Source organism: Spinacia oleracea, chromosome 5 (genome assembly GCF_020520425.1).
Source record: "Spinacia oleracea cultivar Varoflay chromosome 5, BTI_SOV_V1, whole genome shotgun sequence".
In the NCBI taxonomy this organism is placed as follows: Eukaryota; Viridiplantae; Streptophyta; class Magnoliopsida; order Caryophyllales; family Amaranthaceae; genus Spinacia; species Spinacia oleracea.
This window is the reverse complement of record NC_079491.1, coordinates 2,872,507-2,889,034: the sequence shown is the minus strand read 5'-3', so window position 1 is coordinate 2,889,034 and position 16,528 is coordinate 2,872,507. Positions and strand designations below refer to the sequence as shown.

General features: G+C 34.7%; 1 protein-coding gene across 3 annotated transcripts; it reads right to left on the bottom strand.

Annotated features, from left to right (window-relative positions):
• Positions 1-1,767: 1,767 nt before the first annotated feature.
• Positions 1,768-11,414, bottom strand: LOC110783948 (uncharacterized CRM domain-containing protein At3g25440, chloroplastic). 3 transcript variants are annotated; one of them, XM_021988349.2, is made up of 9 exons: positions 10,987-11,414; positions 10,263-10,400; positions 8,890-9,199; positions 7,662-8,069; positions 6,139-6,686; positions 5,656-5,785; positions 3,041-3,124; positions 2,180-2,238; positions 1,768-2,109 (listed from the first exon to the last, which is right to left on the bottom strand). In XM_021988349.2, the coding sequence occupies exons 2-5, from the start codon at positions 10,379-10,381 to the stop codon at positions 6,141-6,143; spliced, it is 1,383 nt and encodes a 460-aa protein (XP_021844041.1). In that variant the 5' UTR covers positions 10,382-10,400; positions 10,987-11,414; the 3' UTR covers positions 1,768-2,109; positions 2,180-2,238; positions 3,041-3,124; positions 5,656-5,785; positions 6,139-6,140. The 3 variants fall into 3 exon arrangements, with proteins under 3 accessions (XP_021844041.1, XP_021844051.1, XP_021844058.1); XM_021988359.2 differs by having other exon boundaries at positions 8,890-9,190; XM_021988366.2 differs by having other exon boundaries at positions 8,890-9,122.
• Positions 11,415-16,528: the final 5,114 nt, after the last annotated feature.

Sequence of the window (16,528 nt, the reverse complement as noted above, 5' to 3'; positions counted from 1 at the left end):
TACATCCATTTTAAATTACAACCCGAAATTATTTTCCGGAAAAAATCATCGGAAGATGATGTAATAATGTTATTAAAAAAATAGTTACATATTTTCTATAAAAAATTTAAATCAGTAAATAAGAATTAAAATAAAATAATTGAATTTTTTTTTTTTTTACAGATATTAAGTACTTTATAATTTTTTTTAATAACGTTATGACATTATTTCCCGGTGATTTTTGCCGGAAAATGGTTTAGGGTTGTAATTTAAAATAGGTGTACAAGTTTAAGGTTGTAATTGGCAAAATTTAAAATTTGAGGTTGTAATTGACAAATAGAAAACTTTATTAGGTTGTATTTGACAAATTTGCCTGATTCTAAAAATAAAACTTTTTGATTAGGAAATATAATCTCGGTCTATAAAAAAACAGATTGAGATCACACATTCATAGTTCAATACTTCAAAATTGGATGTAACTATTATGTGACAATAGTCAATATCTTCCTATTTGCGGAACATTACTATTTGTACCATTAGTGTATATTATCAATAATAATTTATCATAGCTTTTATTCATTGCCATGTTTCAAGTTGACATAAACTATTTTGCAAATGTTCTAGATGTTTTTACGTTTCTTTGAATTGGACCTTGTTCTTTTCACCTGATCTGGTCTGATTTCTTTAGCTTATGGTCTGGTCTAATCTACTATGATCTTAATGTTTTATGTGAGTGTTTTTGCTTTCTGACATGATCTGATATGCAATAAGAATAAGGTGAAGGAAACAAAGCTTTGATGTATTAATATTAATCTTAACATGGAATTATATATTAATAATAACATTAACATCAAATATTGAATTAATATTCTGATCTAGATATGATCTGAGCAGATTGGTTATGATCTGGACAGATAGTGGACATACTCCCTCCGTCACTTAATACTTGACCTGTTTTCCTTATCGGGCTGTCCCTTTGACCTGTTTCTAAAAATGGAAATATTTAACAATATTATATTATTTCCAACTCCTCCCTTATTAACCCACCTACACCCTACTCCATACAAAAAATAATAAAATATTCAACTCATACTCTACCCCTTTACACATTTCCCACTAACTACATTAAAATAATACCCCACTATCTATTAAACTAATAAGTCAATTCAAGTCCCTTAAACTCTGTACCGATCAAACCGGGTCGAGTGTTAAGGGACGGAGGAAGTATTGTTTATGATCTATACATAATCCGAACATAGCGTATCTCAATTGGAAAAATCGGTTTTGGCCTGGGGCAAATTTTATCTAAATATACGACAGATCAAACTGATTTCAAGTGTTAATAAAGCAGAAAAAGTGAATATCAGCAACTACAACTTATATATTAACAATTGAACACTACTATAAGAAGAGCATTTAACGATGGAATTTTTCGTCGTTAAATGTCCAAAAGTTCATCGTCGTTAAAACTTTTAACAGCGAAAATTTATCGTCGTTATTGGTTTTAACGACAATGATAGTCGTTATTGGTTTTACTGTCGATAATCGTCATTGAATAATAACGACAAAAAATCTTGTCACTGTTAACAATTAACGACGTATTACTGTTTCGTCGTTTTGTTACTAACGAAGAATTAATTTTTTGGCATTAATAACTAACGACAACACAATATTTCGTCACCAATAGATACTTTAACAACAAACAATTACATAATTACGACCAAATAATCCATCGTAAAATAACATTAATATTTAATTTTGAAGCAATTGTATTTTGTTCAAATGACATAACAATAAAAAGAAATAGAAACTTCATTGCTCAAATTTTTCTTTTGACATCATTTATAAACTTCCAATTCAGGAGAAACCAACAATCACACCCACATCATCTCGTCTTTATGTTCTAATTAAACTTAAAAGATAGTACTCGTAATAAAACACCGACAAATTAAACTAAAATAAAATCTACAACAAATATCATAGAGGTCGAGGTCGAGGTCTTGACCGTCCTGATCTTCTTGTTTCGTGTCCATACGATTGGTAAGTTTGTTTTCTTCATTGAACTTAGATTGAAGTTCTTCTGATATTTCTCAAGTGTTATGAGACATGACTTAAAAACCATTTGTGCTCCTATATAAAGAAGAAAACAAGTTAAATATAAAGTTAAATAAAAGCTTTAAGGATATGGAAGAAAAGTTACCTCAATATGGACATGGGAAATATTATTGGCTGTTCTTCAATTATTTATTGAAATCCATCCTACAACATATATAACCATGGCAAAATTAAAATCATAAATGTAAACCAACGTTAAAGTTTAATCTCCTAATTTAGTTTCATGAAAATAAGCTTAAAAAACAACAGAGGAAGTTCATGACAGATTCCGTATTAGTTAAGTAGTGTTCTAAATTATTCGTATCATGAATTGACAGAAGTTATCATCAGTCACGTACATCATTTTGATTTAAAAACTTGTTGAACCAATATACAAGACAGAAATAAATTCACATTAATAACATGAAAAGTATATTTGTGTGAAGCAAGAAATTATGCAGAGTATTCTATCAATCCAAGAACATACCAAAAAATAGGGCTTTCTGACATTGAGTCTATTGACAAAATGACAAGTGCTACATTTCTGGTTGTTTCAGAGACTCAAATTTAGTTATTCTTTGAGTGTGTGTTGAAAGAGATGGAAGAAGTGTTGCAAAAATTTTGGTTTACAGTTCAGTCTGCTGATCTGGCCCGAAAATAAGTGGGTTTGGGCTGAATATTTAGGCCCGGTTCTGGGCCCGACCTGAATAAAAAATTTGGCGGGGTTTTGGGCAACGTAAAACCACACTTTTAGTTATAAATTTTGTCTGCTCCGAATGGCCCGAAAAGGCGGGTTTTGGGCACACAAAAGCGGCCCAAAGCTTGGCCTGGCCCGACATAATGGGCAGATTTTTAAGGCCTCAGCCCGCCTTTTGATCAGGTCTAAGTTCAGACATGGATTTGGCAAATCTGAAAAAAAAAAATCCCAAAAATAAATTGTGAGAAGAAAATTTCAGAAACAGAATACCTAGTTCAAGAACTTGACACTGCAAATAAGGCAAGAAGCTATACTCTTCTGAAGTTGTATCACATTGAGGTGCCAAATCCGAATCTGCAATCACATTTTTGATAGAAGCATTTTTAAATAAGCAGTTACAAGGCTCGGGATGAACTTTACTGCAAAATTGCTCTTCAACTGTTCAAGAGTTGGGAAACTCTGAACAAGGAAAGGAGCAGATACAAATTCTGATTAACATTGACAGAATACGCATATATTTTGTAATATATTCAGTCAATATTGTATAATTAGTTTCCTGAGATTATGCTAGCGTATAATTAGCTTCCTGATTTCCGGGATAGTCTAAGCGTTCGCGAACCTCCCGCTTCGACTGTGGGGGTGTGATAGAATACGCATATATTTTGTAATAGTATATTACAAAATATATGCGTATTCTATCAAACATAAAGAAGCTATATATGACATCACGTGTCCTTTAATGTCCCTTAACCTATAGGTAAGTTAAAGATCCTAAGGGGTTGTTTGGTTGACATTAAAAAATGGGGGAAGTGGAAATTCATGGGAAATGCATGTCTAATCAAAGCCTTTAAACATAGTTTGAAGCGGACCGTTTAAGAACCTGCATCAATGAACCAACAAAAAATCATGACTTTTTTTGTTGACCAGTTAAAACCAGGCAACCTGGTGTGAACAAATGGCCAATTTCTCTCATAATTTTATTCATAAATAAATATAAGGACAATTTTTTTTTACCACCTAAAATGAGGTTCCTTTAAAGCTAAAGTTTTCACAGGCAAAAACATTTACTGTTTCTCAAAGGCATCGAATATTCAGGGATGCTAAGAAAGACATTATCCATACCAAGAAAAGGATCAACCTTCAATCAAAAGCTAACCAACAGTTCAACATATTCAAACATATCACTGGTCAAATCAAAGTCTATAAGCTAATTATCCTAATCCCTATTATGAAAAAGCTTACAACTACATAAGTCATGGATAAACTTACAACTCTAGCTATAAAGGTTCTTATATAGAAAAACCAATCAATGGATTACTGCATAATGACATTAAGATTTGACTATAAGATAAAAGAGATTGCAACAAGAAATCCAAAATGCAAAGAGGATATATTTAATTTTGACCAACTTACCATTCTACTTTCTACTCAAAGAGAATACCTAAAGTGGTATGCACAGAACACACAGAAACCTCAGTGATAAGTGAAAGAATCGAGCAAGGAGTGCCAAGTAGCCATTATTGAAAGATTTTGAAGCAAAACTGAAGCTTGCTAGCTTTTGTGTCTTACTCAATCTTACAAGCATGTGCAAGTAAACTACTCCCTCCGTCCCAAAATAATAGTCTTGTTTGACAAAAAACACGGGTTTTAAGGAGTGGAATATAGTGTATGGAAAGTGGAAAAGTAGAATATAGTGTATGAGAAAGTGTAAAAAGAGGAATATATTGTATGGAAAGTGAAAAAGAGGAATATAGTGTATGAAAAGTGGGAAAAGTAATGTCCAAATAAGGAAAGAGGACCATAAATCTGGGACCCCCGAAATAGAAAACAGGAATATAATTTGGGACAGAGGGAGTAAATACAAAAGGCTAATTATATACATCACTTGCAGCCTACTCATAGTCAGTAACAAGTGAATGATTATAACAGCTCCAATATGTTAATCAATGATCAGTTTCAAAGGGCTTAAGTAAGCATATGTTCAGTTTTCTATCAAAAATCTGTAATAATAGGCAATCCAGAGTAAAAATTCAAGATATTGTGTAGCTAAACAAAAGTTGGACAAACAAACCTGAAACACAACCATATAGATACAAAATCACTCCGAGGTCTCCAATGGAATTCGATAATATGTAAACCAAGTTTTAGGCATAGAATCTATTACAACCCGATATTTAAATGTTTAAATAGTAACTAGGGGATGGTAAATCAACTCCAAATTGGCTGCTCCATCAATATGAATAAGCAAGAGGAATCAATGTATGTCTAAACCATGTCACTAATTACAAAACTAAAGAACAAAAGGTAAGTCCATAATTAAGATCATAGGAAATTCTGTCCATATAACCAAAGTAACAGAGTTGCTATACACATGTAGTAAGTTCATTAACACTTTTAGTGTTCTTTTTCAATCAATATTGCTGCCTATAGTTGGTGGATGCCAATTGGCATGGATGTTAGCTAGGAGCTCTGACATTAGGAACCAACACTTATATTTTCATATTCCTTCTAGAACTAGTAATTTTTGGGTTAGCAACAATAGTCTTGTGAAAGATCAATTAACTGAAATCCACTGGATTTGAGAAACCATAGTGTTCTATTATCTCTATGTTCGTCTTGCAATTGACCAGAATAAAAATATATAATGGATAAATTGCAAACTGATTTCTATGAGAATGGACTTCAATTGTAAATTTCAATTCATGTAAACAACAATTAGCCATACCGAAATTATTAAAACTAATTGAACTCTGCAAAAGAATAATGGATTAATTGACTAATAATTAACCAATTACACAAAGTACATTCAACAAAAAAAATCTCTATGAACTATTAAGATTGTAACTTGAATAAAGCGAGATTCAAGCAGAAATCGTCTTACTAACCTATTTTCCCCGCCATATAAAGCTACCACCACCGTCGCTCCCATCACCTTCTTCGATGCCGCCACCTTTCCAGATGTAACCCCTAACCAGAAACGACCCCCGCCACCTGGACCTCCGCCTTTAACAAATCCTGAATGGAAAGGTAATTCCATCAGCAAATCTATGATAAGAGAGCCCTCGCTAGTCGCCGCCATGGAACTTAAGAACAGAGAACTAGAGAACCAAAAATTACAAAGAAAATACAAAGGGTTTTTTCATTTAGGTTTTGGAGAGTTTGGTGGAATTTTATTAGCGGCTTTAAACATGCATTAACAACGAAACAAAAGTACAAAAAATCCGTTCTATCTTATTTGTTTAAAAGTTCTGGATAACCCGCGTTACTTTTCTCAACTTTTTGTACTTTCTCGGTTTTAACAACTAGTTTTTTACTTCAGTCGTTAAAGATTCGTCGTTAAAAGAGCCATTTCTAGTTGTGCAACATACCTTCATCGTCTCTTATTCTTCAAAAGTTCAGCTGCTCGCAAAAAGATTTGGTCAACCTCGTCAAAGTCAGCAAGGTCAACACCTTCACTCGACAGCTCGGCCTCCTTTGAGTCTAATGACATCTGACGTAGATCTTCCGCAAAACTTTCTGGGTTTGTATTCTTCGCAGGAAATTTATCAAACTCATGCAAATATAGAGGCTGTTCTACATTTTCCACACTATCTGAATCTGTCTCAAAAATGTCAGATAAATCTTCTGAATCTGAATTCGTGCTGGCATCTGTAAATGAATCATCCTCCACAGTTTTATCATATTGATCCATCAATTTTCTTAGCTTATCCGAAGGGGGTGACTCCAAGCTTGGTAAGGGAGCAGAAGAAATGTTGTGAGTATCAGGTGATACCGTGGCAGCATTTTCAGTTATCTCGGAAGAATTATCCTCTTTGTTTTTAAATTGCGCTATGAGCAACTCAAGTTCCTGTTCAAGCCTCGGAATGTATCTTCTGACAGCCCGCAAGGAATCTCTGTATTGAGATTTGTCCAATGCCTACAACGAAATAAATATCATCTATTGGTGAGCTACGACTACGAGGCATGCTCCTGATCTATTCATGAAATTATGCCCAAAATATACTTCAAATTCTATCAAATTTCCTCAATGTAGGTATAGAGTGATTCTATGTTCAAGAATTGAACAACTAAAATTCCCTTGTGGTATAAAGATACAAAAAGATAATACTTCCAAGTCATTGCTACACAATAGTGCATTAAAATGCCCTTTTGCATTATACACAAAAGAGCAACATGGTATTGGCGCTTTACAAAATACCAAGAGTTTCAAGAAAGCATACAACACGTATTACATCAAACTTTCAGTGGAAAGGAATAAAAGTTATATACACATGTACGGACTACGGAGTATATATGAGAAATTGAGAATAGTTAAAAGATGCTAAACAGTGTTGTGTAAAACTTTGGATGCATTTAACGATGAGGCAAACACTAAAAAAAACAAAGTTCTTAGCAAAATGAAAACTATATAGCAAGTCCAAGCCATTTCTTTATTCCCCTGACCACTTGTAGGGGTGGACTTCACAAAAGATTAACCCAAATACTACATGATTGAAATTAAATTTTCACTTGTATCCCGAGCTTTGGTTAAATCTTTACTACGCATCCTCACCTTTGAATTTTATACTTTAATATACATAAAAATTAGAATAATTACACTAGGTCCTTTGAATTTTTTATACAACCACCAACAATTAAAATCCATGATATGAGGTAAAATTCCCCCCTACGTATAACTGCAAAATAAGATGATTGTTCAAGCAAATAAGTAGAAGATAGACCCCTTAAGAGTACAATTCTCCTATTCATTGAGAAATGATGAATTTACAAGTGACAAGCCCCTTATTAATTTTCAGTTTTTTATGCCCACTCTCCTTCATGATATGTAATGAAAACATGAAAATATAACAATAACATATATCGCCATCGAATAAAGAAAAGCAAATATTACCTTCTTCCTAGGAAGGGTGACACGTGGTGACATAATTTCTGCCGGAGGTTGTGAATAGTTCTTTCCCCTGTACATGATTATCGTATTCTCGTCATGAATATCGAGTACAATGCCACCGGTCAATTTTGCTAATTCAGTAGCTATCTCTTTCACTTCTTGAGGAGTAAATGTCTTAACAATTACTTGTAGTGTTTGGTGTTTCTTCCAATGTAAATGCATGTTGAGGATTACACCTTGGTATATCCCTCTTCTACCAACAGGAACATAATTCTTGCACTTGATGCCCATTTTCAAAAAATAAAAATGCTCTTCCGGCGTCAATACCTCAGGATCATGAGTTGCCTCCGACCACTCTTTCGGCTCTAACTTCTTCAGTGCCTCAATAAGTCTTTCTTCTTTCTTCCGAGCCTGCATGGAAGCTAACTCAGAAACAGCTATTTTCCTAGTTTTTGGTGGGGGGAGGGTACAGGGAGGACAAACATATAAAGATGGATGTGGGCCAGGCCACGCCCACTCTCCATCATGAAGGGCCGGGTCGGACTGAAAAGTTCAAAACAGGGTCCAGGGCCTCCAGGCCCACGGTCTTTCGTGCCGGGCCGTCGTGCCTAAGCTTAATTTTTACTAATTTAGCGTGACTTGTCGTGCTTTTTCCAAACATATATTGTAATGGTTGAGCTAGAATATGAGTAATAAATATTCCTTCAAAAGATTTGACAACGGATGTGTACCAACTAGATGAAAACATAATGTTTGAAGAAAAGTCTGCACATAAGGAAATCAAGCGGCAGCTTCTTTCTCTAAGAAAGACTGAACCCTATCCTCCCCGACTCCCTCCCTCCTTAAGGCCTTGCTCATGATAAGAGGAATGACCAACTGAATGATAGGGCAATTATGTGACAAGTCATACTTAGAAGTCATTACACACACACATTACTAAGCTGCAGCATATTACAATGCTCAGAAAAACAGTATAAAACGGAGTAATTAGGTATTTAGGTAATCGGATGCAAAAGTTGTCAGATGTGACTCTTAAAATAGAGGCACATTTCAGCATCCCATATTTTCCAATCAGATAAACTACGCTCTAAACCTAAGTGAAGCAAGTTGTGACATGATGCAAGAACATTCTTCTAGTTAAACCAGTTTTAATACTTCCTTCGCAAAACATCCTAAGTGGTGACTATGAAAATGTTCAGATGGAGAGGAGTGAGAGAATGCAGCAGCTGACCTTATTCAGCTTGTATAAGATCTTCTCTTCAGCAGTCATCCTTTGATGCTCCTTCTTTTTTTTCCACCTGAAGTGCTTTACCCACCTTACAACTGCTCTCTTTCCCTTTAGTTTTTTCCTCTTTACCTTAGTAGACGTATCCTCCGGAGTAAAGCTCCTCTCAGATTTCTTTAAGGTATCTCCGTCAATATTAGCTCTGTCCAAAAACAGGCTACTGTGGAAGCCCCGATGGCCTGAAATGGAGGAAACTCGAAGGAGTGGCCGAAAATGAGAACCTTGGACGAAATCCTTGGGCAGACCACTAGAGAAACTTGTACAAAATGAAAACATCAGCATAATTACTATAAAATATACAAATAAGAAAGCCACGAAAGCATCCTACAACAAGTTAAAACATATCCCAAACCCACAAAAAGAAAACCTATGGACATAGCAACATAGGGTGCACTATAAGTTAAACAGGTATTTTATAAAACAGCGCCCAACATTTCTGCCCAAGCATAGGGTGATGATATAAACAGCAACAATAGGTGACACCCTAAATCATTCTCCAGAGTCCAGACATATACAATAATGATTCATGACCCTCTAGTATCACATGTCCTCCACCCATGAGTTAAGGTTCGTAATTGTTTCACTATAACACCAATTTTAGTAGTTGGTGAGAACTCGAACTCTGTTTTCATCACTTAATTTAGGCAAAAGTGTATTGGAACAAGCCCAATTGCAAATCATTAGCACTATAGAAAAGGTGACAACTTTTACGAAACGTCTTAAGAAGGTATACATGACTGCGGACCGCATTTTAGGACTGAGGGTATCGGTAACTACACGGGCATCAGAAGAACTCATGTGTCAATAATCCAATAAAAACTCCGCCTTAATAAACATCTCAATCAATTTTCATCCAAAAAATAATTTACCCATTTACAAGACAAGATGATCCAATTTAGCCAATACAATCACCCACCAAAGAAGTTTCATAGTGGAGTAGTATACACACTATACACTATAGTATACACTATAGTACTAGACAGTATAATTTATCTATTTACAAGACAATATGATCTAATTTAGCCAATACAATCACCCACCAATTAAGTTTCATAGTGTAGTAGTATATACTATAGTATATATCAATTTCAAAGATACACAAGCAAATTAGTTTCTGCAAGTCAAGTTATTGGAGTAACTACTTGCATAACATAATTAGAGCCCAAAAAGTCACTGAAACAGCGAAAATTTTGATTAATTTGGGTAATCAAATGCTAATGAAACTTCATAAAAATCAATTAAGAAAAACTGCACCAAACAATAAGAGATTTCATACACAAATACAAGTATACACGAAGAGAGGAAGAGAGAGAGGGTACCAGGGTGTATGAAGAAAGGGAGAGTTGGGGCGAAAAGGGAGAAGACCATTTTGAAAAGAAGTGCTTCGGATGAGGAAGCAGATTGACGATGAAGCGGAGGAAAGCGCCGCCCTCCGCATTTCTCTTGTGGTAGACTTGCTGGCAATGGCGTATCCAGGAATAATCAATATAAAAACACACAATACATATATAAAAGTAAGTAAAAATAAAATTCGTCCCAAAAGTACATATACAAATCAAATATCTACAACATTATTACAATTGTTGTGTACGAGTTTTTATGTTTTGATATCGATCTATAACATCATCCATGGGAAACATCTTTTATTAACTAATGTATACCGGACATTTTTTATCACCAAATTAATCAAACAAAAACCCTTTAGTATTGAATGATAAACCAAATAGTTTCAGTCTAAAACTTATGAGCGGAATATTAAGAGGCATATTCTTCTAAAAATTATGAGCTGAATATTAACAAGATCATGTATAGAATATATGATTCAATGATTGAAAAACTTTTGATTCTGTAATTTTACTCAGCTTGAACCTCTACTCAAAACCTAACAAAGAACTCCAACACACCAGTCATCATTCATTAATGTGTTAGCAACAGATTCAATAATACTAGTCCCACCGAATTAAAACAGGTAAACTAGTCTAACCAAACAATTAATCATGAATTAGAAATTAAAATTCAATTTTAAAACCAATAAAAATGTACCTGGATCGCTGAACCTCTCCTTCTCCTTGTAGAGTAAGACGGCGGCGGAGTTGGTGAGTGGCGGTCCGGCGGATCTTCAGCAGTTCAGCTTATCGTTGACTACGTCATAGTGGACGCGCGGTGAGGTGATCCCCGGAGCTGGTGACGGTGGTGAACCTGTAATCCGGTGACGGTGGTGAACCTGTAATCCGGTGACGGTGGTGGACCTATAAGCCGGTGACGGCGGTGGACCTGTAATCCGGTTACGGTGGTGGACCTGTAATCCGGTTACGGTGGTGGACCTGAGGGCCGGTGACGGTGAACCAGTGACGGCAGATGGCTGGGCAAGTGGCAGCCTGGGCGGCGCTATGGGGAGCAAGAGAGGAGAGGAGTAAGGTGTTACGCGAAATTGGTTTGAATGACGTTTTCACTCTTTCGGGTCTGTACATTGTACATTTTGGGCGATTTTTTTTAAAAAAAAGGTTTAATTACTTCCCCTTTTTTTTTTATTCGTTGGGTCATGTGACCCACCGGACTCTCTATAGTTCCACCATAGGCCCATAGGCCACAGCTTGATTGAGTGTATCTAGAGTTAGACCTGTCAAACGGGCCAGTCGGGTCGAGTTGTAAGAAAAATACTTCGTATTAATTTGGGGTTTGGGTTAATTCGGGTTGGCCTGGTTATAAAAAAAATTAATTTCGGGTTTATAAATGTTTGTTCAAGACTCGAAACTTTCGAGTTCAGGTCGACCCAACGGGGTGAGAGATATCAAGACGAGTATTATATTTTCATTATAGGTAATAATATACAAAATATGGACACAATTAACAAATTTTCTCACACGAGTTTATATTTAGTCAAATTCAACTCTAAAATGGCGTATAATTCAAATTAAAATTATATTACACCCAACAATAGTTATAACAACACGTTTACTATACTTAAAACTCCTCATAATCTCATCTATTACTATAGATACAATTATTTTTAATCGGTCGGGTCAAAAACGGGTTCGATTGAATTTTGACCTATTACTTGAGTTCAAATAAAATCGGGTTACTAGTCACAAAATCAAGATAGAGAAAATAAAAGTACTCAAATCTTGGATCAAACTAACTGAACGACTAGATTACAGTACAACCTATTAGTAATACTATTTGAAGACCTCTATTTCAAGTCATACCAATAATGTTAGCAATTACTCTGTATCTTAATACTACCTCTGTTTTATAATACTTAGATATCTATATCACACTTAGGGAGCAAATGGTCGAGCTGTTAGCTAGGTTCGTGAACTTATCGTGAATAAGTTTGGTCAAAGCTCATATGATAGATTAATAAACAAGTTTGAACAAAAACATCTAAGCTCGTTAAGTAAACGAGTCAAGATCGAACAACTTTATGTTCAACTCGTTAATGTTCATGAACAACTCGCTTAAGTTATTTTGTAAGAATAATATGTTCAAGAATCATTAAAACTCGTTCAAGCTCAATAAGCAAAAAATTCATTTGTTCCTTACATATTGCACCATAGTTAACTTTACGGTCTCTATTCTCTAATACATGAATTTTGAATCTTGATATCTCGAAATATGACATTTAAAGCTATTTTAATTTCTTTCTATATCTTTTAAATGATATCAAAAAATTCGTTACATGTAAAAGTTGGGTTTTAAGGCTCATTTATTTTATCAAGCTCGATTTAAACTCGTCCAAGCTCGAGGAATCGAGGTCAAAATCGAAATGCAAACAAGCGTGTTCGTGGGCAAACCTCAAACAAACCAAATCCTTAATGAGTCAAGCCCGAACAATATTTTTTCAAAGCTGAACACTAACAATTCTTATTAAACTCAGCTAGTACTCGACTCGACTCGTTTACAACCGTAATCACACTAAAACTTGCTTTGCAAAATTGATACGATAAAAAACATATCATTGTTCTTTCAAGATAGAGAAAATAAAAGTGCTCAAATCTTGGATCAAACTAAGTAGACTATATTACAGTACTAACCTAAGGCTACAACTACGTACAAGAGGCACATATTGACTATCAAAAGATCGAGTTTTCTAAATTTGACCCTCCATTTCCCTTAACATCTAAAAGGATGAGTTAGGTTGATCCTCCCTAATGGTTTAACCTGTTTGCAAATGCTAATTTTGGAAGTAAATTTTAATTTAATTACTATTAGGGTTTATTGTTTGATTTTCATGCTTGTTGATCTTCTATGGAAATAATTCTAGGGTTTCGGCTTTTTAGTGTTAGTACTATGGATCAAAATTTGAGAATTGATTGTTCGATTTGTCTAGTTCGATGTAGTGTTTGATTAGGGTTTTATAATGATACATTTCTGGGAAGAAATTCATGTTTAATGGTTTACACAAGATGTTTGCTATGTTATCCTGGATTCAGATACCCATATTATGTGGTACGTGTTCAATTGTTACACAGTTATTTTGTGAAAGTTGCACGATTATGGCCCAAAATGAAGTGTCCAAGTGTGCATACCCATATCAGAGTGTCGAAAATCTGATACGAGTATTTGAGGTAAAATGAAGATCCGTGTAACATAGTATGTTTGTGTGAAATGTATCATCAATATCGATTTGTGAGTAAGATGTCGATTTATCATGAGATACACCATTGCATATTTCTACTTTGGAGGAAGACTCTAATATAGGAGTCAAGACTTGCCAAAGTATGATGATGTAACTGTTTCTGGTCCCTTTCTTCGGGAAGATGTGATGTCTTTAAAGGCCCGGCCCACAATTTTAATTATTTGGTTGGGTTTTGGGCAACTCAAAAGCCCAACATTAGCTATAAATTTGGGCCGGTTCGAAAATCCGTTGTTTTTGGCCCAAAATAGCGGATTCCAGGCAGAATTTTTTGGCCGAAGTTTGGCCAGGTCCGACCTAGTGGGATTTTTTAAAAAAATCCTAAACTTGGCCCGGTTTGGCCCGCTATTTGATAAGGTCAAGATATTTTGATTACAACTCTAAACACTGAGTCGTTGGAGTCCTTCATATTTATGCTTGAGATAGTAAGAATCCCTTGTAACTTAGGCATATGTTATCAATGATTTTAGCTCATCCTTTGAGCCAAGATTGGATTATGGTGGAGATTCATCATACCCCAAGATACATTGGTGGTACTAGGGTACATGATCGGTCCTGACATTTTCGGGGGCCGAGAAAAACCGTCGGTGAAGGGCCCCTTATGCATAATGAAAACTCTTAAAATTTAGTTGGAACTTGCCCTGCGAAAAGGTCTTTCAGGGCTTTGAAGTTTGGTGGGTCCTAACAAAATATTAATACCGTAATTTTATTGTTCAAATAATAGTTTTGTGCACCATTGGAGGTTAGCATGAGTGGTTAAGAGTCTCTTGTTCTTTAATCAAGGTCTCGATTTCGAGCTTTGATTATGGGAAAAACCTCGAATGAGAAGGATGCAACCCATCGAGGTACCCATACAAGCTCACGCGCGATGTTAGTCCACTTGCCGAAAGCAGTGAGAACTCCTCGTAGTAGAACAAAAACTAAGGGTTTTGTTTAGCTTGTATCTAGAAAAAATGATCTATTTTCCTGTTTTCAGGTAGTAAAAACAAGTTTTAATTTTTTTTATACGTGGTAAAAAACAGGTTTTAATTTTTTTATACGTGGTAAAATACAAGTTTTAATTTTTACAAAATTATAAAATACAAATTTTCGATTTTTAAGTGATAAAAAATAATTTATTCCAAATAAAAATAAAAATAGGCAAATGTTTTTTTTAACGGGTTCATGGTATGATCTAGGCCATTTAATTAGTTACTACCCAACGCCACGGTCCAACCATGAATAGAGCCCTTCCATCCACTAGAGGGAAGTTAATTAAAATCGTCACACTTAACCTGCCTTGAAGTGTTACTAATGTGCTAACTAGTTTACGATTGAGCAACGGTTAATAATTACGAATTAGTATTTGGGCTCAGGCGATAACCCGTATTAATTCATGGATAACAGTTTCAAATAAATTCAGAACGCCGTAGTTATTTTTCTCTGTGTATCACCCGGTTCATCCTTAAGGCTAATCCGGATTCGGGTCGAGTTCTGAGTGGATAGGTTTCAGTCCCCTCCCAATTGTTATTGCGGGGGATCGAACACGGGGTCCTTCCTACCAAGTTCAGCCTCAATCACCAATAAACCAACAGGCAATTGGTATACGCCGTAGTTATTAAATGGTCATTTATTATATTTTGTTATGAAAATATGACATGCAATTTGATTCAAATTAGTGGTAAAATAATTGGTTTACAAATTTGAGGTCACGGGTTGAAACTTGTACCACACATATTTATCATTTTTAAATAAATATGTATGACGTGGAACATTGAAGTGAAATTAGTGTAAGTGCCCTTGACACATAGACTTGGAAATTACCGTGTTGAGTGGCAAGAGATATTCACCAATCAAATTAAGTAATACTCCATAGTGAAGATTTAAAAAAGAGATTGTCCAGCTACACAAACTGTGTTCTTAAGTCGATGTGCCAAAATCACTTCTCATAAACAATCATACAACAAATAAATATATTAGGACAAACACGACAGTCCAACGGTTTATAAACAAGTGACGACAATTCTCTTATGCCTCCTCTTGTCTTGCCCTTTGAACCGTCTCCACACTTAAGAGCATGATCGATCAACCCCAAGTTTTAAGATTTGAGTTTTGCTTATGTGCCATATGACTTTTCAGTTTTAAGATCAAACATAGTGAACTGTAGCATTGAAGTGAACGATCTTAACAAAATCTTAAATTGAGTCTTGGAAAACTAAGACTTAACTTAAGACTTAGAGCAAGATCAAGGAGGTCTTGTCTTAAGATTTTCTTTATTTGCCATGTCAGCATTTCATTAATATTAAATAATTAAATTATTGTTAAGACTCCTTAAGATTCAATTAAATTTAGCTCTTCACCCATTAAATCATTTAAGACTTGTAAATTTATGTAAAATATCATTTTTATTATTTTATTTAACTCACATACAAAGTCTTAAGTTGAGTCTTAATTTTTCAAGACTCACTTTAAGACTTTGATAAGACTTGTCTACTTCAATGCTATAATTTCTATATGTCTAATCTTAAGATTGATGAATCATATGCCATGTCAGCACAATTCATGTCTTAAGACTTAGGGCTGATCATGCTCTTAGTGTGTGAGTTGAATAAAATAATAAAATAATATTATACATAAAGTTACAAAGTCTTAAATGAATTTGATGGATGAAGAGCTAAATTTTGATTGAAACTTAAGGAGTCTTAACAACAAATTAATTATTAAATATTGATGGAATGCTTACATGATAATTGAAAAAGTTTTAAAACAAGACCCCCTTGATTTTACTCCAGCAAATATTTTAAACATGCCGAGACTTAGTATAGATTTGTACGTCAAATCACGCACCTATAGACACATATACATAATTTTTCGGAAAATTCAAAACTATCTTATAAAATCGCATTTTTGGAGAAAATTACCTCATACATACATTATTTTTAAAAAATAAATAGGAGTCGTATCTTATAA